This window comes from Furipterus horrens, unplaced genomic scaffold (assembly GCF_987537825.1).
Source record: "Furipterus horrens unplaced genomic scaffold, mFurHor1.1.pri manual_scaffold_5, whole genome shotgun sequence".
Lineage (NCBI taxonomy): Eukaryota > Metazoa > Chordata > Mammalia > Chiroptera > Furipteridae > Furipterus > Furipterus horrens.
The window spans coordinates 162,703,844-162,731,813 of NW_028327175.1; the positions used below are offsets into that span (position 1 = coordinate 162,703,844).

General features: G+C 38.2%; 1 protein-coding gene across 1 annotated transcript; it reads left to right on the forward strand.

Annotated features, from left to right (window-relative positions):
• OIT3 (oncoprotein induced transcript 3) lies at nucleotides 1-27,866 on the forward strand. The gene is made up of 9 exons (XM_090278194.1): nucleotides 1-93; nucleotides 3,941-4,315; nucleotides 5,977-6,084; nucleotides 13,254-13,376; nucleotides 16,309-16,431; nucleotides 18,023-18,183; nucleotides 19,691-20,106; nucleotides 25,605-25,704; nucleotides 27,069-27,866. Exons 1-9 carry the CDS (start codon nucleotides 33-35, stop codon nucleotides 27,237-27,239), a joined length of 1,638 nt encoding a protein of 545 aa, XP_090134320.1. The 5' UTR covers nucleotides 1-32; the 3' UTR covers nucleotides 27,240-27,866.
• The last annotated feature ends 104 nt before the right edge of the window (nucleotides 27,867-27,970 follow it).

Here is a 27,970-nt window from a genome sequence, read left to right on the forward strand (position 1 = left end):
TCCAGTCTGTTTCTGGTGTCTGATCCAGAAGGATGCCTCAGCTCCTGCTTTTCACCTGCCTCTTCATCACAGTTACACCTGCGGCACCAACAGGTGAGTCTAGTACCAAGTACTTGGCATACTGAACTTTTTGTTGTAGGAAATTGCTGTTATGTAGAGATTATTAAGAGCTATATTCCAGTATCTGAAATACTGGGCCTAGAATAGTGTAAGAAAAATCATTGATAACCTATGAAGCTATCTGTTCAGAGAATTTCTGTTTCATGGTCCGTTTAGCCTTTTGCCTGGGCAGCCAAAATTTCCTTGGATCAGCCATATCCAACAGCTTTTCACTAGCTAAATATTGCTCACAGTATGTGTAAAAGGAATTCTAAGCTCTTTATATTCAAGGCACTTTTATAGTTACAACCTTAATAGCAAAAAAAGTGACTTTTAGAGTTGAAGATAGAGTTTTTTTCTTTAAAGATTTCAAGGGACTGATTGAAAGCTGTCTCCCCACGAAAGGCACAGATATGGTAAATCAAACTTCTTAGTCTTGACATCTGAAAATATGACTTTGTGCACAGACTGAGTGAAACTTAAACCGCCTTCCTCCTTAGGCTTGACACAAAACTGGCCAACAAGGTAAAGTTTCAGTTCCAGTTACTAACAAATGTCTCTCTCCCTTTTCCAGTAAAATTTAAGTTTTAATTGGAAGAGAGGGTGAGAGGAGGTTGAGACGGAGAGAACATTCCTTCTTGGCACTTTTGAGTAGCTCAGCATTTCATTGATCCTGACTTATATCTTCAGAGTATCTCAGGCCTTTCTCTAGCACCTTTAAGGATACACACTAAGAATAGGCTTGAGACCCTAAGGACATGAAAACTAAATGTAATGTGGTATCCTGGATGAAATCCTAGAACAGAGCAAGACAAAGGCAAAAAGTGAAGAAAGTCTAAATAAACTATCTACTTGAGTTAATAATAACGTATCAGTACTGGTTTGTTAATTGTGGCAAAGGTATCACATATGATATACCATAATGGGGAAAACCAGGTCTGGGGTATGTAGGAATTCTTTGTACTATCTTCTCCATTATTCTCTAAGTCTGAAACTTTTTTTAATAGTCTATTTAAAAAAAATAAATAAGCTTGAGCTAAGTTTAATCACCCCGTATCTGCTGCCAATAACTAACCAAGGTTCTCCTAAGCAAAAGTCACCCTCCCCTCAACCTCACTGCCTTTCCCATTTTCTTGCCTTTGTTACTCTCCTGTAGCGCCTCCTGTGCCTTCCAAACACACACCTTCCCCCTTCCCAGATTCCCTCCCCCACTTCTCCCCCCAGCCCTTCTGGGACGTTTGGCTCCTTGACAGAAGAAAGATAAAAGGATAACTCTGGACATCTGGGGTGAGGGACAGGGGAATGCTTGTCCTAGGAAAGGAGGGGAAGTGAAAGAAAGGAAGTAGAGAAAAGAAAGGAGAAGAGGAGGGAAAGTGGGGAGCCAAGTGGGGGAGTAGAGAAGACAGGGAGGGGGGAGAGAGAAGGAAGAAGATGGAGCTCAAGGACTGAGCCTGATGGAAGGGGCGAGGACTCTGGACCGTTGGGGACTCTGGCTCTGCAAACCCTGGGACAAAAGTGCGGGACATTGACATTACCCTTCGCCACTGCGCTTAGCCACCGCGAGTTGTGAGCCTGGGGTGCACAGGAATCCCAGCGTCCCCAGTGTGGGGACCCCAGAGGGGTGGCACCACAGGGAGGCTGGCAGGCAGGTGTCTTAGTAAAGGCATAGGAGCTTTCTGACTGGCTGAGGCCCTCCTGGCTCGACCTTTGAAAGGAAACCCACCTCTGTTCTTTTTGAAGCTCTCCCATTCGAGGCGTATATATCTCAGCAATTTAGGGTGCCATATGCATAACACCAAATTTCGGGCTCATGTTGAGAGACTGAAAGCAGGAATTAACAGATTATTAAAGGATTGAATTATTGCTTTAAAAGAGGATGGAGGTGAATGGATCTAGTTAATGTTAGAAATATTGGGTGGATAGTTTTTTAAAATATATTATTTATTTATTTTACAGGAATTAGTAGGACATTTTTTCCTGTTTGCGTCATATCTCCCCTACAGCAGTAGGGGAAGAGAACTTTTAACAAACAGCACAAGAAATGACAGATTTAAGGAAAAATGTTATAAATCATAAAACAGTTATCGAGGGAAGTTTAGGAATTTCTGTAAAATTCGTTAAAAGTTGAGTACCTAACCATTTCTTATGAAATTAGAGCCAAGGAAATGAACCAAATGTTTCTATGAATTTATAATCACCTGTGAAATTGCCCTGGAAACCCATAGCTGGCAGGGCAGATGAGGAAATCTTTCCCTTTGAGAGGGCAGAATCTGTCTGAGGACATTTCTTCCCCTCAGGGGACATCAAGCTTTGATCTAGGGCACAGTTGTGATACCAAAGGGACATTCTAAAGGAGAGAGTTGATCCTGCCAAATGCAACTCTGCAAGTGTGTTATTTCCAGAAAGCGCAACATCCTACTTATTTCCTGTCCTGAACTGTCACATGCTCGCTGGGGCCATGAGCATGAGGCTACACCCTCCTCTACATGCAGGTAAAGTTTAGAGAGTAAACGAGTTTGAAATGTAGGCTGAGAAAATCCAAAATATTTTCTAGACAACTTAGACTTTAAGATCATGGCCTACTTACATTTAATGAGTGTGCATTATTAACTAAAACTGAAATTCCTGCCCACAACATGAGTCAGCTTAATGCGAGTTCCCTGCCTACAAAGTCAATTAGGTCGGCTTGACATGCATTAAGATGGATGGTACTCCCTAGCTAATGCTCCTTTCTGGAATTTCTTGGTTTTATAGCTTCTTCATACAGGCAGTTTGCCTATATTAATTCAATGTTTTCCTGATATTGAGGGAAGCAGTGAGAATATTGGGAATATTGATGTCTTCAGTCATTAAAATATTTTTGATGAGGTATTTGTCCATGCAGGGCATACACAACAAATGCATGCTTGAAGAATCCTGCCCTATTATATACATAGTGATGCCCTAGCTAATTGTGAATATAGAAAGTTCCCGATATTTTCAATAAGCTGATGAAACATACTCACTTTGAGACTATCTTTGGCAACCACTTGCCAGTATTCTGTGTATTTCATAATAGCTGACATGTGCCAGAGGCCTCTTCCTTTTCAGTGGAATGAGTTTCACACATTTATTATCAAGTCAAACTTCCCACTACTGTAAAATTCCATCTATAATTTTGCTTACAAATGGCTATCCAAATACTTTTTGAAAATTTCCAAGGATGAGCAGCTTACCACACTGTGATACCTCTCTTGTTACTAGATAGCTGAACAAAATATGCTTCCCCATAACAATTTGTTTTTCTTCTTATAATAGAATACCTAATTCCTCTTCCACAAGCCCAATCCAGATGTTTGAAAAGTGATATGCATATTCTTCAATCTTCTTTGCTCCAAACTGTACTTCTCAGCTTCTTTCCAATTAAATTATTTTAGGCTTCCTTCTAAGTCTGGTCACCTTCCTCGATACCAAGTTTATTCATTACTTCCATAAAGTATAGTCTCCAGGTGTGAACACAATACTCGAAATATTGTCTGACCAGAGCAGAGTTCAGTGAGAATGTAACCCTAACCTCCCTTGTTCTGAACAACTATCCTTCCACCAATTACTATAGATAACAAGTTTAGCCCAATGCTAACACTAAATCTTAGATAAAATTGAAATGATTTTGTAAAAGGCATTTGTGAAACATGTTTAAGTCAACTTGGGGAATCTTAAACAGCTACTTTTTGGGACTTTAGATTATTTATTTCTGAACCCCAGAAGGCCAAAATGCAAGACAAAGAAAGTGGACTCAGGTTGTTATCTCTGTCATCTGAAACATCACAAGGTACCTGTGAGGTGTTCTTTTCATTTCCAGCCCTAGATCCTTGTTCTGCTTACATCAGTCTGAATGAGCCCTGGAGGAACACTGACCACCAATTTGATGAGTCTCAAGGCCCACCTCTGTGTGACAACCATGTGGATGGGGAGTGGTACCGTTTCACAAGCATGGCAGGAGATGCCATGCCTACCTTTTGCATACCAGAAAACCACTGTGGAACCCATGCACCTGTCTGGCTCAATGGCAGCCACCCTCTAGAAGATAATGGCATTGTGCAACGCCAGGCCTGTGCAAGCTTCAATGGGGACTGCTGCCTCTGGAACACCACAGTGGAGGTGAAGGCTTGCCCTGGAGGCTACTATGTGTATCGTCTGACGAAGCCCAGTGTCTGCTTTCATGTCTACTGTGGTCGTGAGTATCTTCCCTGTGCTCTTTATCCTTCCCCACAAGACATCAAAGAGAAAAGTGCCGTATGAAATGTAGTTATGGTAGTATCCCAGCATCTGAATAACATGGAGTTAGGGCCACATATACCTCCAGATTGTGATTTCTGTGGTCTCTTCTTAAATTTCTGAAAAATTTCTGAAGAATAGAAAGGGAAAGTAGATATGACTTTGATCATTTCTGTTATATTTTGTCTTCATTCCATTCAAATAAAACATTAGAAAATGAACCCCAAACACTAATTTGAAAAAACATAAGCACCCTTATGTTCATTGCAGCATTATTTACAATCACCAAGATATGAAGCAGCCCTAGTGTCCATCAGTAGATGAGAGGATAAAACAACTATGGGACATTTACACAATGGAATACTGCTCATCCATAAAAAAGAAAATTTTACCCTTTGCAACAGCATGGATGGAACTGGAGAATATTATGCTAAGTGAAATAAGCCAGTCAGAGAAAAACAAATACCTATGATTTCTCTAATATGTGGAATCTAATGAACAAACTGAACTAACAAGCAAAATAGAGACAGACTCATAGATGAGAGCAGGATGATAGCTAAGTAGGACGGGCAGGGGGTAGGGATTGAGGAAAAAGGAAAAAGGATCTGTGGTCATGGACAACAGTGTTCTGAGTGTGGGATGGGAGCAGTGTATAGAGGGACTAAATGCTAATGGAAAATATATAATAAAAAAAACTTTTAAAGGAAAATGAAATGTTGATTTAGGTTGCCTAAGTACTGTATTTCCAACCTTTTTGAGTATGGAGGACTCCTTTTCAAAATATATATTAGACATCTATGTGACAGCATTGGGTTTAGTATCTACAGTCAGGGAGAGCCCTGGCTGGTGTGGCTCAGTGGATTGAGCCACTGGCCTGAGAACCAAAGGGTCACTGGTTCAATTCTGAGCCAGGGCACATGCCTGTGTTGCGAGCCAGGTCCCCAGTTGGGGGAGTACAAGAAGCAACCACACATTACTTCTTTCCCTCTTTCCCTCCCTTCCCCTCTCTCTAAAAATAAATAAGTAAAATCTTTTAAAATAATAAAATAAAATAAATTATATGGGGATAAACTACTTTAGGTTAGTAATATTTTAAAATAAAATTTTGTGTTATCAGTCCCTTTAAAATCTATATATATTTTTAAAATAGAGTGCATAGGAAAGTAGGAGATAATGTTTATTTAATCTATAGATCATGTTTGGCAAGTTTTTAGATTTGCAGAAACTCTATGCAACCAAGGGCCTGTGGATCCAAAGTTGGGAATCACTGACCTAAATGACAAATGTGTCCCTGGGTTGTATCTCTTTCCATTGGGTTTATGTAATCCCTGAACAACGTGATTTCTCTTTTGTTTATTGTGTTTTAGATTTCACATATGAGTGAAATCATATGGTATTTGTCTTTCTCTGACTGGCTTGTTTCACTTTGCATAATACTCTCCAGTTCCATCCATGCTGGTGCAAAAAGTGGGAGTTTCTTCTTTTTTACAGCCAAGTAGTATTCTATTGTGGAGATTTCTCTTGATGTTGGCTAGAAGCTAGTACCCCATGATTGAACTCATGAATGAGAGTGTCCTCTGGTCCTAGCCCCTCACAGAAGTCATCTTTATCCTTCCATAGATTTTTATGACATCTGCGACATGGACTGCCACGGCAGCTGCTTGGATACCAGCGAGTGCACATGCGCTCCAGGAACTGTGCTAGGCCCTGACAGGCAGACCTGCTTTGGTAAGAAACTGATCTTGAAGTAGAAACAGGCTATTAAGATCAAAGGGACAAATCAAAACTCTCCCTGACTCAGAGATCCATCATTTTTCCAGTTTGTGTCTCTGAACATTTGGAATGCTTTTGCCTTTTTAGTTTGTAACTAAAGCTTCAAGCCAATTTATATCATGTTTCGGTATAGTCTAGAATTGTGCTGCACAGCACGGGAGTCATTAGCCATGCGTGGTTATGGAGCTCTGGAAATGTGACTAGTTTGACTGAAAATTTGAATGTTACTTAATTTTAATTAAAAAACTGATACTTGATTCAGTCATTGGAAAACTGAAATGTTTGGGAAAACTTGAATAGCCAACTGTAAATTTTATGACTTTATATAGAAAAAATATTTCTCATGGAAATTTAGCACCCAGATTAACATGCTGTATAAATAAGACTAGTTTTAAAAATGTAAAATAACTCAATAATTTTAATATTTATTATATATTGAAATAAAATATGGACATATTGGATTAAATAAAATGTATTATTAATTTAACCAATTTCTATTAAGAAATTTTTAAATATTACTACTGGAAATTTTTAAATTACTTGTGTGGCTTGCTTTGTATTTCTATTGGGTAACTTGGGTCTAGAATTATCTAAGGACATACTCCTGCAGCTTCATTAATATAATTTTGGTTTCTCTGAGTAGCATGAAAGGAGAGTCAGATTACTTGTAGGAAATCCAGAGTTGTTTAATTGTACACATGTCCTGTTGTCTATAACTGGAAGAAAATAAAGTTGAAAAACCCAAGATTGAAGATAATCTGTTTTCTCTTTGATGTTATGAACCTTTTTATATTCAGACTCTAATGGATTTAAAACAAGTCTAGTGAAAAAGGGGAGGCCAGCCCCACACCTTCTGAAGAAGAACAGTAGCAAGGTCAGCATAGGATAGGGGATTAGAGTGAAAGGGATATAAATGGCTTCTTAATCTAGAAAAGCTTTTCTTCTTCAGTCTCTGAAATGAACCCCACTGACCATACAATGGACCATGTTTAGGCCCCCCAAAACAGTTGTTAGGGCTCTTGCAAAGTCCATTTTTGACTATGTGATTTAATACTAAAAAGTTGGGGGTGCAGGAGACAATGGTTCCTGTAGTCTCGTCTCATCCTTCTCACAACTCACACTTAGACACACATCTGTTAGAAAATATTAGGCTTTATTTTTTTAAATATTTTTTTAAATCCTCACCCAAGGACATTTTTTCATTGCTTCTTTTAGAGAGAGGGAAAGGGAAAGAGAAAGGGAGAGTGAGCAACATCAATTTCAGAGAGAAGCGTTGATTAGTTGCCTCCCCTACACAGGCAGACTGGTGATCTTCTGCACAGATCAGGGATGTACACACCCAGATCGGGGAATGTCATGCACTAAGACAGGGGAATAAATGTTGCAACCTAGGTATGTGCCCTAACTGGGAATTGAACCTGCAACCTTTCAGTTATGGGACAATGAGCCACACTGGATAGGGCTTGGCTTTATTTTAAGGCAGGACTTGTTCATGTATTTCCCTTATTTATGTTTTTTAAGTATAATTGGCATACAATATTATATTAGTTTTACATGTACAACATAGTGACTCAATATTTATATACCTTATGATGTGATCACCACAATAAGTCTAATTCATTCCTTTCTTTGCCTTTATTTTAATATAACTTTTTAATAAATAATATATTTTAAAAGTACCTAAATTAAACAGCATGAAAAGTATAATGTCTAGCTCTTCCATTTTTTCCATTTCTTACCTGCCCCATTCAAAGTAAACTCTTGTATTATTTTCTTATTTATAAATATATTTCATTGATTATACTATTACAATGTCCCAATTTTCCCCTCCCCCCCCATCCCCATTCTCTCCAGGAATCCCCTCCTTAGTTCATGTCCATGGTTCATGCATGTAAGTTTTTCAGCTACTCCATTTCCTATACTGTTAACATCCCCCTGTCCCTTTTGTACCTACCAATTATGCTTCTTAATCCCTGAAAGTTTCCCCCCATTTTTCTCCTTCCCCCTCCCAACTGATAACCCTGCAAATGACCTCTATATCTATGATTTTGTTCCTGCTCTGTTTGTTTGCTTAGTTTGTTATTTGGGTTCAATTATTGATAGTTCTGAATTTATTGCCATTTTAATGTTTATCATTTTGATCTTCTTTTTCTTATATAATTCCCTTTAGCATTTCACATAACAGTGGCTTGGTGATGATGAACTTGTTTAGCTTTACCTTGTCTGGGAAACATTTTATCTGCCCTTCCATTCTAAATGATAGCTTTGCTGGGTAGGGTAATCTTGGTTGTAGGCCCTTGTTTTTCATTACTTTGAATACTTCTTGCCAGTCCCTTCTAGCCTGCAAAGTTTCTTTTCAGAAAGCAGTTGACAGTCTTATGGGAACTCTTTTGTAGGTAGTTGTCTGCTTTTCTCTTACTCCTTTTAAGATTCTCTCTTTATCTTTAACCTTTGGCATTTTAATTATGATGTGTTTTGGTGTGGTCCTCTTTGCATCTATCTTGTCTGAAGCTCTCTGTGTTTCCTGGACTTGTGTGTTTATTTCCTTCACCAAATTAGGGTAGTTTCCTTTCATTATTTTTTCAAATAAGTATTCAATTTCTTGCTCTTTTTCTTCTCCTCTGGCACCCCTATGATTCAGATGTTGGTGTGTTTTAAAGATGTTTCAGATGTTCCTAAGCCTGTCCTCATTTTCTTGACTTCTTTTTTCTTCCTGCATTTCTGAATAAATGCTTTTACCTTCCTTGTTTTCCAAATCATTGATTTGATTCTCACCTTCATCCTCTCCACTATTGGTTCCCTGAAGATTTTTCTTTATTTCACTTAATGCAATCTTTATTTCTGCCTGAGTCTTTTTTTTAAGTATATTTTATTGATTATGTTTTTACAGTAGTCCCAACTTTTTTCCCCTTTGCTCCCCTTGCCCAGTACCCCACTTTTCTCCAGCAGTGCCACCTGGCTTAGTTCATGTCCATGGGTTGTGCATATGAGTTCTTTGGCTTCACCCTTTCCTATATTATTTTTAACTTCCCCCTGTCTATTTTGTACCAAGCAATTATGCTTCTTATTCCCTGCACCATTTTCCCATTTCTCCCCCTTCCCCCTCCCAGCTGATAACCCTCCAAATGATCCCCATACCTATGATTCTGTTCCTATTCTGGTTTGCTTAGTTGGAGTTTGTTTTTATTTTTTTAGATTCAGTTGTTGATAGTTGTGAGTTTGTTGTCATTTTTATGTTCATAATTTTGATCTTCTTTTTCTTAAGTAAGTCCCTTTGCATTTCATATAATAGTAGCTTGGTGATGATGAACTCCTTTAGTTTTACCCTCTCTGGGAAGCACTTTATCTGCCCTTCCAGTCTAAATGATGGCTTTGCTGGATAGAGTAATCTGGGTTATAAGTCCTTGCTTTTCATCACTTTGAATACTTCTGGCCAGTTCCTTCTTGCCTGCAAAGTTTCTTTTGAGAAATCATCTGATAGTCTTATAGACACCTCTTTGTAGATAACTCTGCTTTTCTCTTGCCGCTCTTAAGATTCTCCCTTTATCTTGAACCTTTGGCATTTTAATTATGATGTGTCTTAGTGTGGTCCTCCTTGGGTCTAGCTTGTTTGGGACTCTCTGTGCTTCCTGGGCTTGTATGTCTATTTCCTTCACCAAATTTGAGAAGTTTTCCTTCATTATTTTTTCACATAAGTTTTCATTTCTTGCTCTCCCTTTTCACTGTCTGGCACCCCTATGATTCAGATGCTGGCATGTTTAAAGTTGCCCCAGAGGTTCCTATGCCTCTCCTCATGTTTTTCAATTCTTGTTTCTTCATTCTGTACTGATTGACTGTTTTTTTCTTCCTTATGCTCCAAATTATTGATTTGAACCCCAGTTTCCTTCCCTTCACCATTGGTTTTGTGTCATTTTTCCTTTGTTTCTTTTAGCATAGCCTTCACTTCTTCTCTTATGCGTTTGCTGTACTTAAGCATATCTGTCAAGCCTGTGAGCATCTTTATCACCAGTGTTTTGAATTCTGCGTCTGTTAGGTTGGCTATCTCCTCATCTGTCTAGGCCTCCATCTTGGCTGGAAGTCCTTGCCTAAGTCTTTTTTTATGGCACTGAAGTACCCAATGAGTTTTTGGAGCATCCTGATAATCAGTGTTTTGAACTGTGCATCTGATAGGTTGCTTATCTCCATTTCATTTAGGTCTTTTTCTGGAGTTTTGTTCTCTTCTTTTATTTGGGCCATATTTCTTTGTTTCCTCATTTGGGGAGCCTCCCTGTGTTTGTTTCTGTGTATTAGGTACAGCTGCTCTGACTCCCTTTCTTAGCGCACCAGTTAAGTTGGATAGGGCAGAGCCTAAGGTAATTGCCAGGGCAGAGCAAGCCATGTCACCACTCTTTTGCTACTTGTGGGGGAGGGCTTACAGAGGGGACAATGACACTGCCTGGCTTCTGGAGTTTTTCCCAGGAGGAAGCTATCTCTTGGCACTCACATATCATTTTCTTCACATATGCTATTGATGCTTTTCCAGCTATTACTCTGGTGCTGAATCCCAGAGGGCGTGGGTAGGCGTGAGTCTTGTGTTGGTTGCAGGCCCTTTAAGAGGATGCAGTCTTCCATTGAGCCAACCCCCACTGGATTTTACAGCCAAAAGTTATAGGGACTTATCTTCCTGGTACTGGGACCCTGGGCTGGGTGGTCTGGACTGGGGCTGGGATCCCTTGCTCCTGAGGTATCCCTCCCATATTTATCCACCACACATGGGTGTGAGATCACCCATTCCCATCTCTGTACCTCTCTGTGACACTCCATGTCTCCACACTTCTCCACATCTCTGCCCCTTTTACCCTGCTGGATGAATGTGGCGTCTTTAAATCCTTGGTTGTCAGACTTCCACACCACTTGATTTTCTGAAAGTTCTGGGTGCTGTTTGTTTTATACTGTAACTGTAATTTTTGCTATAGTTGTGTGCAGACGCAAGGCCTGTTAACCTATACCTCCATCTTGACCAGAAGTCTCTTATATTAGTATTTCCTTATGTATGCTTCTAGGCTTTCTTCAGGCAGATATAAAAATGCAAATATATTGCCCCCCTCGTTTTTTATACCAAAGGTCAAATATCATATACCCTATCGATGTCTCTTGCTTAACAATTTATCTTGGACATCTTTGCCTTTCAGTACATAGGGAACTGTCCCCAGTTCCTACCTGCAGCCTCTCTATCAGTTTCATGGAGATCATAAGATCTCTAAAATTAGAGGCAAGTTTTGTGTTTAAGTGCATGTGTCAATTTTCCCGTAGCTTTTTTTTTAATGTAATATAATTTTAATTATGTATTTTAAATTATGTAATTTTTTCAGGCAGAAATAATAGTATAGGAAAATGTAACAGACACTCATATACCCAGATTTGACTAGAGTTTTTTTCTTTTTTAAATAAAATTTTACAAGTCAAGTCATCTCACTCAATCTCATTTTCCTCTCTCATTCTCCAGGGGGAATCACTGTTTCAAAGTTAGTGCATTTTCTTCTGGACCCTGTTTTTATGCTTTTATTATTTATGTATGTACCATAACAATATATTGCATTGTTTTGTGTGTTCTTGCCATTAACATAAAAATTGTACCTTACCACACGTGTGAGATGTTCTATAGAGCATACCCGGAAAAGTGGAATTGCTGGGGCATAGTATCTAAGTCAGGCTGTAAATAACAATAGAGCTCCAAATAATAATGGCTTAAATAAGTAAAAGCTTATTTCTCCTTTACATTAAAAAAAAAAAAAATCAGCCTCGAGGTAAGCAGTCCAGGCTTAATACAGAGGCCTGGCCCCAAATTCTGGTGTGGCCACACCCAGGATGGCTACCCGCCCCTCTTATCATCAACTGAAGATTCTAATCTTATTGACTATATATTTTAAGTTCTACATGTTTGTTTTCAATTCTATTTTGTCCTTTTACACTCTTATTTTGGTTACTACCCTTTTTTTTTATCTCTATGGTGATTTTTAAAAAGACTTATGGATTTTTGTAGATTATTCCATTTATCTCCAGTTCAAAGCCTCCTGTTTGTTATCTTTTCAACTCTCTTATAGTGGATCATTTCCTCCTGTTTAGTGTTTTATGGTGAATCATCTTCTGATGTAATTGTTTTATTGGGGTGGGGAGACTATTCTTATTACACTGTTTATGGAAGTTTTACTACGAACTTCAAATGCTTCTGTCAAGCATCACAGAAGCTTCACCAGTCCAGGCCAAATTTTACAACAATTTCTCAGCTTCAGTATGCAAAGTGTAAGTGGATACTTCAACCCAGACAGGGCTGGCTTTTTCTCTCCCAGAGCCTCTACGGAGAGTTTCCTTACTGCTTCCCTGGGCCTGGGAGCAAAGATCTGCCTCCATTTCATTGTGGGGTTACCTTTGCCAGGGTCCTGGTTTTAGTTCCAGCTTATCTCCTCTCCCGAGCCCAAGGCCATGCTTCCTGTCGCCTAGTGGTTGTTTAAACCCCAGTCCCTGTCTTACGTCCTGTATCTAAGCCATGACAAATTTAGCTCTCACGCTTCCTTTTCTTTGTTTGTAGAAGGAAGGGGGTCGATATTTGTTGCCAGTTGTGCATTTTTTTATGGCAAGAGTCCCTATCTTTCATGACTTAACCATTATTGTTTAAGTACAATGTGGGAATATTCCAGTATTAGAAGAGATTTTGAAAGCAGTTGTTCATGTATGGCAGAAGACTACCTCAAAAATCTTGTCAGTTTTCTTCTGCATTGTAAGTTCGTTTAATGCATTTAAAACACAGTTTGGTTTATAAGTTTGTATTTGTTTAGTAAATCTTCAGGAACTCATTGGAGAAAGTGAGATTCACCAATGCAAATAAATAGGTGAACCCAGGTTAAAAAAATTTTTTTGTTTACCCCCCAGTTTTGCCCTTAGGAGGGAATTGGCAAGCAAATAGGTGCCATCGGCTCCTGCAGAGGGAAGATGGAGAATAACTTGGTTGAGAAGCTCAGCTTGATAGATGTGATTATACTGTACCTCAGAGAGGGAGTTGGGCTGTGGCTAGTGTGACCTGAAAAGGGGGTTAAAAGGATTGAGTTGCTCAGCAGAATGTAAATGGTGTGGTTTCTTTTCTACAGATGAAAATGAATGTGAACAAAACAATGGCGGCTGTAGTGAGATCTGTGTAAACCTCAAAAACTCATTTCGCTGTGAGTGCGGAGTTGGCCGTGTGCTAAGAAGTGATGGCAGGACTTGTGAAGGTGAGAATGGGTAAGAAGGGATTCAATCCGGAGCCCAGACCCAGCCATTGGCTTATTCTTTCATGAAACTGCCCAATGTTAGAAGACAGTAGCAGTCTGGCTGTGTAAAGAAATGGCAGAACGGGTTCATTATCATTGAGGATGTTTGCAGATAGAATTCACTGCTAATTTTGTCTCCAAGGTTTTACAGGAGGGTGTTGCACTTTGTAAGAGGCAAAGAGCCACTTTTTAATTTGGAAAATTAGAATAGGTATCTTGTGTCTCTGTATTTTACTACTATTAATGTGGCTATGAATCACCTAGTGTCTTGTTAGAATGCAGATTCTGATTTACTAGTTTTGGGATCAGGGCAAGATACTGCATTTCTAAATAACTAACTTCAAGGTGACACTCTTGCTTTGGCTCCAAGGAGCGCACCTGGAGTAGCAAGGTAGCATAACGAAAGGTTTACAGTAGTTTTTCCTCAAACTTAACCCTGCTGAGGAGAATCACTTGGGTGCTTTTAAAGCTGGCCCTTCCCAGGTCTCTCTCTTGGAGACTGGTTCAGTGGAGCAGAATGCACCTTTAAGAGTTTGTATTTTTACTAGTTTGGGAAACTGGTTTACATGGAGTCATTCTCCCCCCTGTATGCTTTGTATTTATTGAAGGTCAATACATTGTTTGGAGATGAGTAAAACTATCTATCTCTAATAGTAAAACTGTTGTATACATTTTATATGATTAAGTAATAAAAAGTAGCTTGTAATGCATGATAAATAATTGAAATGGAAATTGTTTACTGTTATAGATGAAACTTAGATTATGTCCCTTCTCTAAGGCACATTGCCCTTGTAAATTATCACATTTCTACTTCGGTCTGAATCTCATGACATTTGGAATTGAGGAATTAAAAACCCAACTGTTGGCAGATTATTTGAAGATATAAATGGCTTTATTATTATTGTTGTTATTATAGAGGCCATGTGATTTGTCCCACAGGATAATTGAATATGTGGCATAATAGAGTTATAATACTGCTTACAAGCATTTACTTTATTCTAGTTATATTCAAAATAATAAGGTACTACCCCAAAAGGAAAAATTACAGATGGTACCCACAATTTATTCCATGGAACAAAGTTTGCATTATTAACTAAGGGACCATTAACCAGAATATTAAACTACTTTAAATTTTATTGAATAATAGTTATGTCCTGAATTCTCCTTAAATCTTAATTATTTTATGCACTAATCTTTGCTTATTTGAATATTAATGAAATATTGCATGAAGAACCTTGGCAATTATTCATGAGAATATTATTGGAAATACTACAGTTAATGCTCATTAAATTTTAAGACCTAATAATTATAACTGAAAAATATTTTAGCAGAAGATAAAATTTGTATGAGTTACACTTTGTGAATAAGATTCATATTTGTAATCCTTAAGTTTTATTGACAGTCCAAACATTTGTTTCTTTAGCTAGTCTGTTAGATAATTGCATCCTTTTAAGAATAAAAAGCTCTTTTTAATTTTTAAGCAATATTTATTGTTTTGTTTTGAAAGTTAACAGAAGAAAATACAGAGGAATAAAAGAAAGATAACTGAAATGACTCTCAATCACACTTGCCAGATATATCCATTCTAAACATTTTGGTGCACCTTGTAAGAGATTTAAATCCTTAAAGCTAACTTAGAATTTCAATTTATTTTGTGCTTTACAGTGATAGATCTGAATGAACATGTAGTTTAACCCCTTATTTTATAAATACTGAGACTGAGACTGAGAGAAATTAAATGACTTAAGGAAGATCATTTTTGAGGAAAAACATCCTATTAATGTTGATTATTAAAATCTTATTATATATCATTTTCAGCTATTTCAAAAACCCATAGGAGTACTTTTATCCTATTTAATTACACAGATTTATAAACAGATGATAGCTTAATCTCTCATGAGTTTAAAAATATTAATTCATTGCAAACTTGTTCTCTCTGTATGTTTCACAAAAATTAATTCATCCCAAGTTAACTTACTGATGTTTGAAGAACTAATTATTTTACTATTATTGAACTGAGTTATAGTTATAACCAGAAGTCAGCTTATATCTTTCCTTGAGCATCTCAGAGTATTTGAAAGCATTCTCTTTTATTATCTTACCCCTAGAAACAAGAGTCAACAACATTTTTATGTGTAGGTCAAATAGTAAATATTTTAGGTTTTGTGGACCATACAGAATCTGTTGAAGCTTCTCAACTCTTCCCTTTCAGTGAGAAGGTGTCCATAAACAATAGGTAAATGAATAGGCATGGCTATGTGCCAATAAAACTTTATTTACAACAACATGTAGCAGACCAAGGTTGGGTGACCCCTGACCTAGAAATAATATCCAAAGCACACAAAGGTCATTATTTTTCTTTACTAACTTTGACTGAGTGGACTCTCTTAGCGTGTTGTCCAGGCCTCATTTTTATAGTGGGCCATCAGCTCAAGACACACACCCCATTGCTACCTATTTGAGGAGAAGGGCTGGTGATCCAACCAACTGGCAACTAGCTGATCCATCTAGCCTGGTTCAGTTGAATTTATATTCTGTCCCTTTTGCACCAATAATACCCTACAAAATTTTGAATCGGGTGAATTAAATATTATAGCAATTAAGAAATGACTTTTGGGTCTTCTTATGCCAAAACATAGAGAAAAACAGGCAAATTCAGATTCAAGGGCATTTTACAAAATGACTAACTTAAGAGGGTAGAGCTGTGGAGGTTGTAAGATTGATCTTTGTAGCTATAACATTTAATAAACACATTTTGTGGGCTTTCCTGCAAGGCTCAGTGACAGGCCCCAGTGATACTGTGGTGGGTTAAATATAAGCCTGGATGCAAAGTGCCATCTCAAAAGCCAGAGGGCTCCAAGATCATTCCCTTTTCTTTTGGCTTCTGTTGCAGACATTGAAGGATGCCACAATAACAATGGCGGCTGCAGCCATTCTTGCCTAGTGTCTGAGAAGGGCTATCAGTGTGAATGCCCTCGGGGCTTGGTTCTATCTGAGGATAATCACACCTGCCAAGGTAGTACATGCATGGGCCTGTCCTCTGCTCTGATTCTTACTTCTTCCTCCTCACCCTCAATCTCCCTGCTGAGATTTTCGTCTTTTAGAATGTCAGCCCTTTCAGCAGTGTGCAGCCCTGCATCTTCATTCTGGAATCATGCAAAGGAGAAGATTCCTGAGAAAAGATTACCAAAAACAGATTTTACTTTGCTGTTTTAAAAATTATGGTAAAAATATATAGCATAAAATTTACCATCAAAACCAATTTTAAGTGTATAGTTCAGTAGTGTTAAGTATATTCATGTTGTCATGTAAGACATCTCCAGAACTTTTTCACTGTGTAAAACTGGAACCCATTAAACAACTTCCCATTTCCCTCTCTCCCAGCCACACAGTATTTATCTTTTTGTGTTTGACTTATTTCACTTAATATATGGCCACAAGTTTCATCCATGTTGTAACATATGATGGCATTTCCTCCCTTTATAAGGTTAAATAATGTTCCATTGTATGAATAGACAGCATTTTGTTTATTCGGTCATTTGTTGATGGATATTTGAGTTGCTTCTATCTTTTTGAGATTCTTCTTTTAATTCTCTTGTATGAACACCCAGAAATGGGATTGCTGAATCATTTGGCTTCCTTTGCTTTTTTTACCTTTAACTTTTTTCTCTAATTTATGTTACTAATTGTATAACTAATACTCAATTTAGAAGTGTAAGACATTGATGCACTTCTTCTGTTTTCTAACAGATTATTGGGTCATGAAACCAAGTTGAAAGCCCAAGAGAACTGATATTTCTCTCTATACTTACAAGACTAGCATCAACAATCTTCTAAGAACTATTTTTCTGGAAATATAGTTATTTATGTCCAGGATATTAATTCATTTATCCAGTAAATATCTAATGAGCAACTATCCCTGATATATTTTTATTGCACAATTTGTTATGATATATTCTCAAATATTGATATTCTCCTCACATATATTCTGACAGTACCCATAAGTATTTCTTTCAGGGTATTTGTAGTCTTAAGAAGTAAACACGGGAACACTGAAGAAAAACAATCTTTTTATATTTACTTAAAGTGGAATTTATAGTCGGGGTTTATGGTATACTGAACAGTGCAAAGACAATTTGGAACTCTTCCCCAAGTGCACTGACACTGCTTTTATTACCTGTTTTATGGAGCAGTAATTATCAGTGAAGTCAAAGCAATGCCATTATGTAATTTAAGCCTATATCAAAGCAGTAGTTTTTCTGCATTGCCAATAAATTGTGTTTGTGCTAAAAGTTAATCATTCGGGTGTTTCAGTTCATGAAGTTATGCTAGCCACACTTTGAAATAAATGTCCCTTGAATTGAAACTTGAACACAATATTTCCTTATTTGGGGAATGATATATTTCAGGAGCATTATTTGACCAGAGCCTTGGGAGTTAGGAGCCCTGGTTCTATTCACCAACTTGTTTTGAGCCTCATAGATTTCCTGGAGGCTAGAACAGAAAGCTCAAGTTTCATGACAGTGAAATTATTTCTTCTAGAAGCTTCCTTCCCCTTCTTCCCATTCAAGTCTCTCAGTTCTAACAGCAGCCCCTTTCTGCCACAGTCCCCGTGTTCTGCAAGTCCAACACCATTGAAGTGAGCATCCCCAGGGACCTGGTCGGTGGTCTGGAGCTCTTCCTGACCAACACCTCCTGCCGAGGAGTGTCCAATGGCACCCACGTCAACATTGTCTTCTCCCTCAAGACGTGTGGCACAGTGGTTGATGTAGGTTCCTCCTGGAGGACACTTGGGGAATGACCAAAAGCCAGTTATTTGGGAGGTAGTTGACAGAGGTATGCGGTATGGCTTGTGTCTTAGATGAAATCTTTCCATATGAAAGAAAGGATTTCAAACAATCAAATGCCATTCATTTAACAGATATATTACTGAGCATCTATGGTCCTGGCACTGTGAGGTTAGGAAATTAAGACAAATTCTACTATTGCTCTTTTCATATAGCCCAATCTCTCCCATATGTGCAGACATTTTCTTGAGTGTATCAGCACCAGTGTTATTTTACTTGAAGAAAGTGATTGAGATAGATGGCGGTCCATCTGTGAGGTAGCAAATGAGTTCAAGTATTGAACAAGGTGGAGGTAAAAGGTTTATGCTTTCATCTAAGAATCTGTGCACATCCCTGTGCTGGGGAGTCTTGGGGATACATGGAGTAATATTTCTGACTTTTAGGAACATATACAGTAGTATTGCATTGACAATACATGCAACTTTTCAGAAAAGAGGTAGTGATCTAGATGGCAGGTGCTGTAGAAAGCCGGAATGGGAAAACACTGGAGCAGCCAAGACAAGGTCGACCTGAATGGGGGTGGAAGCATGTGTGTGGTTCACCTTGTATACAGGTGAAGAAGAAAAGAAAGGGCCTTTCAGATGGGAAACAAGTGAGCGAGTCCCAGAGATGGAGCACTTAAGCTTATGCTGAGGTGAATGGGCCATGCAGCCTGACAGGTCAGGAATTCATATTAGAAAAGAAAACTGGGAAAGAGACTACAGCTCCAGAGACTTGCCTTGTGTGCTGGGTTGAGGGGGGATCTGGGGTTAAGCAGGCAGTTATGATGAATCAGAAGTGTGCTAGATGGATAGGAAAAAGAGGACCTGGATCCTGAGGGGTCAGTGCAGAGGCCCTTGTGATCATTTGATCAAACAAATAGTTATTTACCGAATCTGACTAAGAGAAAATCAGAGAGCTATGAGACTTGGAGTGAGACATGGTGGGGCTATTCGAAGAGAAGGTGACCCCACTTTAGGCAAGTTGCATTTATTCTATATGCAGATAATAGCATGGAAATGCCCTTGATGCGTTAGTTTCTGGTACACAGGAGAGCAGACAAGGCTGGACATAATGAACTGAAAATTATGTGCATAAATGGGACAGCTGAATTTCTGCATGGGGATGAGTTCAGCACAAGGTCATGCTGCAGCATGATCACCAGTTCTAGGATTACAGAAAAAATAATATACAGAAACTGTTCTTTTCTAAAACATAAGAGCTTTGAGTTTGCTAATTCGGCATAGCTCAGGTTTTATGAGTAATATTCCAAAAGAATGTGTGGGTTGACCGTGAAGCAATACATAAAAGAGTATTAAGCTCAGGGTTCAGCAACCAAATCTCTAATGTGTTTTGACGTTTGGAGATTGTTATGCTTAAAAGGAGGGAAGAACCTTTGCAGAAATAAATGTAAAATCTCTTTCCTCTCTTTGCCCTGGCCTGGCTCAGGTAGTGAATGACAAGATTGTGGCTAGCAACCTTGTAACAGGTCTACCCAAGCAGACTCCAGGAAGCAGCGGGGATATCATCATCCGAACCAGCAAACTGCTGATCCCGGTGACCTGCGAGTTCCCACGCCTGTACACCATTTCTGAAGGCTATGTTCCCAACCTTCGAAACACCCCACTGGAAATCATGGGCCGCAGTCATGGAATCTTCCCGTTCACTCTGGAGATCTTCAAGGACAATGAGTTTGAAGAGCCTTACCGGGAAGCTTTGCCCACCCTCAAGCTTCGAGACTCCCTCTACTTTGGCATTGAGCCCTTGGTGCACGTGAATGGCTTAGAAAGTCTGGTGGAGAGCTGTTTTGCCACCCCCACTTCCAAGATCGATGAGATCCTGAAGTACTACCTTATTCGGGATGGGTAATTATGCTGCTTAAAGGGTTTATTATTCCCAGTTCACATGTGACCTCTAGATGAACAAGTACACTCAGTCATTTCCCTAAATGATGTGGCACTCTTGTGAGCTCTTAATTAGATCAGAAACCATTTATTGACATTTTGGAGGTGAAAACTATTGAGGGACAAGAGAGTCAAAAATTACTCCATGAATAACAAAAAATAAAATTAAAAAAAAAAAAAATTACTCCAAGGGGTCTCCCTCAGAAGACTGCCTAGATGTCATTAATCAAGTAAAAAATAAAAAGATAAGAGTAGAAAAGCAGATTTGAGATTAAAATATTGACTATGATAATTCCAAATAATAATATTGAATTATAAATGCCTGCATATAAGTTCTTTGGCTACTCCATTTCCTATACTGTTTTTAACATCCCCCTGTCTATTCTATACTTATCAATTTGTATTTCTTAATCCCTGCACCTTTTCCCCCATTCTCCCCTTTCCCCTCCCAACTGATAACCCTACAAATAATCTCCATATCTATGATTCTGTTTATGTTCTGCCTGTTTGCTTAGTTTGTTTTTTAGATTCAATTGTTGATAATTCTGAATTTATTGCCATTTTAATGTTCCTAGTTTTGATCTTCTTTTTCTTAAATGAGTCCCTTTAACATTTCATGTAAGAATGGCTTGTTGATGATGAACCCCTGTAGCTTACCTTGTCTGGGAAGCACTTTATCTGCCCTTCAATTATAAATGATAGCTTTGTTGGATAGAGTAATCTACATTGTAGGTCTAGCCTGCAAAGTTTCTTTTAAGAAATCAGCTGACAGTATTATGGGAACTCCTTTGTAGGTAATTGTCTGCTTTTCTCTTGCTGTTTTTAAGATTCTCTCTTTATCTTTAACCTTTGGCATTTTAATTATTATGTGTCTTGGTGTGTTTCTCTTTGGGTCCAACTTTTTTGGGACTCTCTGTGCTTCCTGGACTTGTATTTCTATTTCCTTCACCAAATTAGGGAAGTTTTCTTTCATTATTTTTTCAAATAAGTTTTCAATTTCTTGCTCTTCCTCTTCTTCTTCTGGCACCCTTACAATTCAAGTGTTTGTACGTTTGAAATTGTCCCAGAGGCTCCTTAGCCTATCCTTGTTTTTTCAGATTCTTATTTCTTCTTGCTGTTCTGACTGAATGTGTTTTTCCTTCTTATGTTCCAAATCATTGATTTGTTTCTTGGCTTCATCCCCTCCACTGTTGGTTCCCTGTAAATTTTTCTTTATTTCACTTACTATAACTTTCATTTTTGCCTGGTTCTTTTTTATGCTCTTGAAGTACCCAGTGAGTTCCTTGAACATCCTAATAACCAGTGTTTTGAACTCTGCATCTTATAGATTGTTTATCTCCATTTTGTTTAGTTTTTCTTTTTCTGGAGTTTTGTTCTGTTCTTTATTTGGGCCATATTTCTTTGTGTTCTTATTTGGCAGCCTCCCTGTGTTTGTTTGTGTGTGTTAGGGAGAGCTGCTTTGACTCCTTTTCTTAGTACCGTGACCTATTGTAGAAAAGGGCACCTATAAGTTGTATGGGGCAGAGCCTTATGTAATCATCAGGGTGGGGCAACCCATGTGAACTAGGTTGATGGAGTCTCAGATATGGTGTCACTGCTCTGTGGCTCTGTGTGGGGGAGGGCTCAGAAAGGGGACTAGGGTCACTGCCTTGCCTCTGGAGTTTTGTCTGGGAGGAACTTGCCCCCGACACCTGCCCTGATGCCAGACACTTCATTCCCCCCACCCCATGCCACTGGTGTCCTTCCAGCTGCTTCTCCAGTGCTGGAGCCCAGAGAGAGTGAGTCTGCCTAAGTCCTAAGTCTGTTGTGGGCTCTTTAAGAGGAGACACCTGAGAATCCCACAGTTTCTTCCGCTGTCCCAATCCCCACTGGTTTTCACAGCCAGAAGTTACGGGTACTTATCTTCTGACACTGGAACTCTGGGCTGGGTGGTCTGGTGTGCGGCTGGGATCCCTTGCTCCTGAGGTGTCCCTCCTGACTTTTATCTACCACACATGAGTGTGGGACTGCCCATTCCACATCTCTGTGTCTCCGCCCCTCCTACCCTTCTGGATGAATGTGGCTTCTTTAATTCCTTGGTTGTCAGATTTTCATGCAGCTCTAGTTTCTGACGATCCTGGGTGATAGTGTTTTGTGAGTTTAATTGTAATTTTTGCTGTGGTTGTGCAAGGAGGTTAGCTGTGTTTACCTACACCCCCATCCTTCCTAGAAGCCTGAAAACTTATTAATGGCTCTTGATTTCCTTTGGTTGGTAAATGTAACTGTTTACCAGCAGGAATGCGTCTAGCCTCAGATTCCTATAGTCAGTTTCCTTAGCATGTTTTTAGAATATGGAAAATATGTCATTCTGAGTTGCTCTGAATGGCCAGTAATAGGTCTCAAAGGGATCTGTACTCCTTTGGACTTAATACCCTTTTAAAGTAATCTCCAGAAAGTTTTAAAAGAAAAAGTAGAAGCATTATATTTAATTTTTTTAGTCACATACTTAATGCTCAGTAGATTAGGGAATCAATTTACTTTTATGGGGAGAGTGTATTTTAGTTCCTTTTAAACTTTTAAACAGCTTTATTGGTGTACTATTGGAATACAATAGATAAACCTATTTAAAATGTACAGTTTGGTAAGTTATGATGTATTACTCATGAAGCTATCACTACCATCAAAATAATTAAAATTTCTCTAACATTGAGTTTTCTTTTGCTCCTCCTATTTGCTTTTGCAAAGTAAGTGTGTAATCATAACTTACTTACTGGGAAATCATGTAACTTGCAATTTCAATAAAGCTTGTGAAGTTTATTTGTATATTTATTATTCAGACCCTTAGGACATTTTTATTTTAGACAGTTCTAAGAAGCTATGCTACTTCATTTTCCAGCCCTCAGCACATAAAAGCAGAAAATAAAAAGCTGTGGAAGAAATTAAAATGCTTGAAAAGCAGAGGCAAAAAAATTGAAACTTTTGTAACAATATAATCAATAAAATATACTTTAAAAAAAAAGTAGAGGCGAGAATTCAAAAACACAGTTGCGTAGGCCTATTTAGTAAACAGGCTAATAGTCCCATCTCCCCATCTCCGGGACAGTAATGGGTACTACAGTAATGGTGCATGTGAGATAATCCCTCAGGATAAACTCCAGCTCTCGGCTTGGCTCACTGTGCCTCTCACCCCCTGACCTCTCTATCTTATCCAGTTTTTGTTCATGTCAAAGGGAACTGTGAGCAAGTCCCAAACTCTGTTGTTACTTACAACCTCCTGATTCTGTACCTGTTGTTTCCTCTGCCTGAGATCTTCCCCTTTTCTTCATGTGTGATTTTTACTGGTCTTTCACGATTCAGTGACTTCCTCCAGAAGTCTTCCATGATTCCTTCCAACCTGAACCAGAAACCTTCTTCCTCAATGCCTAGTCCATAGTGAGGATCACTGAATATTTGATGATGAATTAATTATACAATGAGCATTTATCATAATAGCGCAGAGCCTTAAACAAACATAATGCAATTTACTTACATCTATAAATTGTTTGATGAGTTATTGTCCTCAGCTTAAATTTAAATGAGGCTGGTTTCCCCTGCTATTTAACACAGCTGATTCACCTCCCTCTAGTATTAGTTGGCACAGGCTCTCAGAATGCAAAATAATTTAATACCAGCCTAGGCAAAGTGGAATTAGCAAGTTCATCTCCAGAAAAAGAAACATGTTGAATTCCAAAATCAAATATTGGGCAACTTCTGGATAATCAGTTTCTTTGGATTATCATATATCAATGTTCCTTTCTTGCAGCACAATGACCTTGAAGTTAACAGAACTAAATTGTTTAATCACAGCAAACATCAAATCAAGATCCAGAATTTGTCCTGGGTTCTATTCTGTAATGTGTTACCTAGGAACAGCTCTTTCTGCTTTATTTTCTCTTTTAAAGAAGAATAATAGTATTTTTACTTAATTTTAAATTTAATAGTATATTTAACTCATTTTCTCCAAAATATTACTTCAACATCTAATCAATAAAAAAATTATTAGTGAGATATTTTACATTTCCTGCTAAATCTTTAAAATCCAGTGTATATTATACTCTGTAAGCACATCTCAATTCTTTTTATTTTACTCTTTTATTCCAAATTCCCAACCCCTTAGTAGTTTTAGATATATTAAAAATGCTGAGACAATTAGGTGAAAATGCCACCTTAATATTGCATTACTATTATTATTACAATAAATATTGAACTATAAACTCCCTGATTTCATAGACTATATTATTCATCTTTATATCCTCTGCAGCACTCAGCAGAGTATGTTGCATAGATTAGATGTGCAACAGGACTTATCATAGCACATAATTGGAAGATGCTAGAAATAAATTTTACCTAAGGAAAATGAAAATAAATACATAAATACAAGAAATAACAGAAACCATATTAAATGTTTAGATCCTCTTCAGCTCAGAAGAATAAGATAATAGTAATAATACAAGTCAAGAAGCCTTGCTTTTAAACAATTTTACTGCATTTTTCAACTGCACTGAAAGAGTAATTAATGAACTAGAAAGTGGTCTGTTAGTACATGGAACAAGTATCCAGTTTCACAGCTTGTATATCTATCCCCTACTTTTTTGCTGGCCCGGTAGATAGGAACTATTAGGTATTCGTAAGAAAAAAATATGCTTAGAAAGCAAAAGTTCATTTAGAATTCAGAATGAAAAAGATAATATAAGTGTGATCCTTGGCCTTTAACCTTTAAGGAGAAAAGTTTCATAAATACTAAATTTTGGCCTCAAACTGGAGAATCCATAATATTTCTTTTCCCCCAACTAACCCTGTAGACCTGAGATAAAAAACCCAAAACCCTGTCAAGCTACAACTTAGTAGTAAATCTGGGAAAAGAGGAATTAAAACAATTTAGAGGTGAATCACTTTTCCCCAGTAGGACCAGTTATTTATTCACCAAGAAACTTGGATCTTTATGCAGCTCTTTGATGCATGAATTGGGGTTTGCTCATCCTTGAGTCACCTTCAGGGGTGACTATGTATTAGGTATTCATAAATGTTGATGAACTCCAGTTAAAGAAAAGCCTTCTCAAGCCAACAATAAAGTATGTAAATGCAGAATTCCTGCAATTTATTGCAAATTAAAATACAGTCTTACAAAGATAGCTTTATGTCAAAAGTTATCTTTGAAATGTTGCTGTTGCTGCTAATAAATACTTCAATACATTGGCTTAACTGGAGGTCCTTGTGCCCGGTTTGTGGGTATAGTGAATGGTAGCTGGGACATACAGTGCCAATGAGCAGGGCTGGGGCTGAAAGGAATTTCAATTTTCCTTCATTCTCAGAAAGCTTGGGTGCAGCCCAGCCTCCTCCACCCAGTTTCCCTTTCCTTACACCAAACACGTTGGACTGGATTGTTTTCCCACCTCTGCTTAAACAATCAAGTCTTACGTGCGATCCTACCCTACTTTTAGCTGTGTTTCAGATGACTCAGTAAAGCAGTACACATCACGGGATCACCTAGCAAAGCACTTCCAGGTCCCCGTCTTCAAGTTTGTGGGCAAAGACCACAAGGTAAGCTGAACCCCTCACCCCAGTCACTTGAGCCTTCCTTCTTACTGCCCCAACTTGACATTCTATGAGCCCACAGTTACAATCTGCCTTTCCTCTATAAGAAATACTGTGAAACTGGCCAACTAGAAACTTAATGTCATAATTATCTGCCCCTTCCCAATAAAACAACTATGTTTGTTCAAAGAAAATACTATATGATCACAATTTTAAATCCTTGTGGGAAGATATGGCTGAAAAAGCCTATGTAGTGATCACATGGCAAAGAATATGGACAGAAAATTCACAGAAAAACAAAAGACAAATAGTGAAATATGCAATGAAAATAGTACTTAAAATACCAATTAAAACAATTATGACATTATTTTAAACATATTAATTTATAAACATTATGAATCACAATACTTGCAAAATTATAAGTATGCAGTGGCTGTATACATTGGTATACTTTCTGGAAAGTAGTCTAATATGTAATAATAACCATAAAATCATTATATTCTTTTTTCTAACAATTCCAATTCTGACAGTTTCTCAAAAAGAAGCAGGCAAAAGAAGAAAAACAAGACTTGTTGGATGTGTATATAGAGCACTGTTATAATTAGAGTGAAAGAAAAAGCCTCAAACAAACGGGGCTGCAGTATATCAACTAGTGCAGTATCAAGTAGTTATTAAAATGGTGTAGAAATATGAAAATACAGAAAAAGGAGATTTGAAAAAACTTGTCAACAATTTGCATGCATATTAAATATGTTACTTTTTTAAATGTGCATACATGGATATAGGGGTCATAAAAGTTTTTTATTTCAATAGAGTTGTCGAAACATTTCAACAAAAGTTTAAGAGACCAGCACTTTTCCATACTGCACTTAAATGTATTGATGTCCTTTCCAGCTATATCACCACTTCAGAACAAGTGCTAACTCTGATGGCTAATCCTGATCTCCCTCCTCAACTAGGCAACATGCTTTGGGAAGTTACTTATATATATGAAGAATCTTGGAGAAAGAAGTAAAGGAGCTGATGTAATTCCTCATCTTGATGTGAGGAGTGAGGATGTTAACTTTATTAGCTGTTGCCTTCGCAAAGGTCTCTCCTGGCCATGAACAAATGCATCAGTTATGGGTGTGGGGTTTTCAGTGTGTTTGCCACATTACTAAATGTGAGAATTTGGGCAAGTTCTCTAATCTCTCTGCTCTCCGTTTTCTCATCTGTAAAATGGGGATGATGACATCTACCTCAAAAGGTTGTTGCTTAGATGAAATGAAATAATATACATGAAATGTTTGGTATAGCGTCAGCTTCTAGAAAGTGCCCCACAAGCGATAGTTGTTACAATTTTTTGTTCATTGTAATTATGGTCCTTGCAGGAGGTATTTCTTCACTGCCGGGTCCTCGTCTGTGGAATGCTGGAGGAGCGGTCCCGCTGTGCCCAGGGCTGCCACCAGCGAATGCGTCGTGAGGCAGAAGGAGGGGACACAGCTGCTCTGCAAAGCCGGATGCTGACAAGCGGCCCAATCAGCATCGACTGGGAGGACTAGGATGCGAACACCCAAGATCTGGCTTCGGGCCGCCCACCTGTTTGAAGCTTCTCCCCATGCCCTCTGAGAACATCAGTCAGCACGCGAGAACACTGCAGTTCTTTAAACCTCATGCTGTGGGTCTAGACGGTCCCAGACTCACTCCCTCTGATTCTGGTCCCCTGGGTCAGGAGAGGTCAGCTCACTACTGACCCACCCTACCCTGTCAGGGCTTCATCCTCCTAAGGCTGAAAGCTGTGCTATCCACACAGAAAGCGGTTCACCCTATCCCCTCCATTTCTTTTCTACAATAAAATACCTTGTGTAGGATGCAGTAGTACCACTAACAGCAGAAGTTGGGTATAATATTTCAAATTAAGAACTTAAAATATTAAATAGTTGCTTGAAACTATGACTTAAATACCCAATGACTCCTCAAATATGTGAATAATATTATACCCTGAAATTTCAATTCAAATACAGAACAGTTATAGGGGATTGGGAAGTTTATCAATATGTGCGTACTAAAAATACTATTTCATTTTTCTCTCTCACAATATTTCCTTTTGATGTTTTTACATTGTCTTAAGTGAAATATCTTTAATTAATAAATGTTAAATTCATTGACATGCATTTAAAGTGGTTCAATGACTGCAGACAAAATTAAAATTTGGTATTTTATGCCCTGTTATTTGGCATTTTATGCCCTTAGATTGATAAGACAATAGAAAAAGGTATAAAATTATACCATA

Coding starts and splice junctions, on each gene's coding strand:
- OIT3 (XM_090278194.1), top strand. CDS start 33: ATGCCTCAGCTCCTGCTTTTCACCTGCCTCTTCATCACAGTTACACCT. Junction 13,377..16,308: donor TGATGGCAGGACTTGTGAAG/GTGAGAATGGGT, acceptor CTTCTGTTGCAG/ACATTGAAGGATGCCACAAT. Junction 20,107..25,604: donor TACTACCTTATTCGGGATGG/GTAATTATGCTG, acceptor CCCTACTTTTAG/CTGTGTTTCAGATGACTCAG.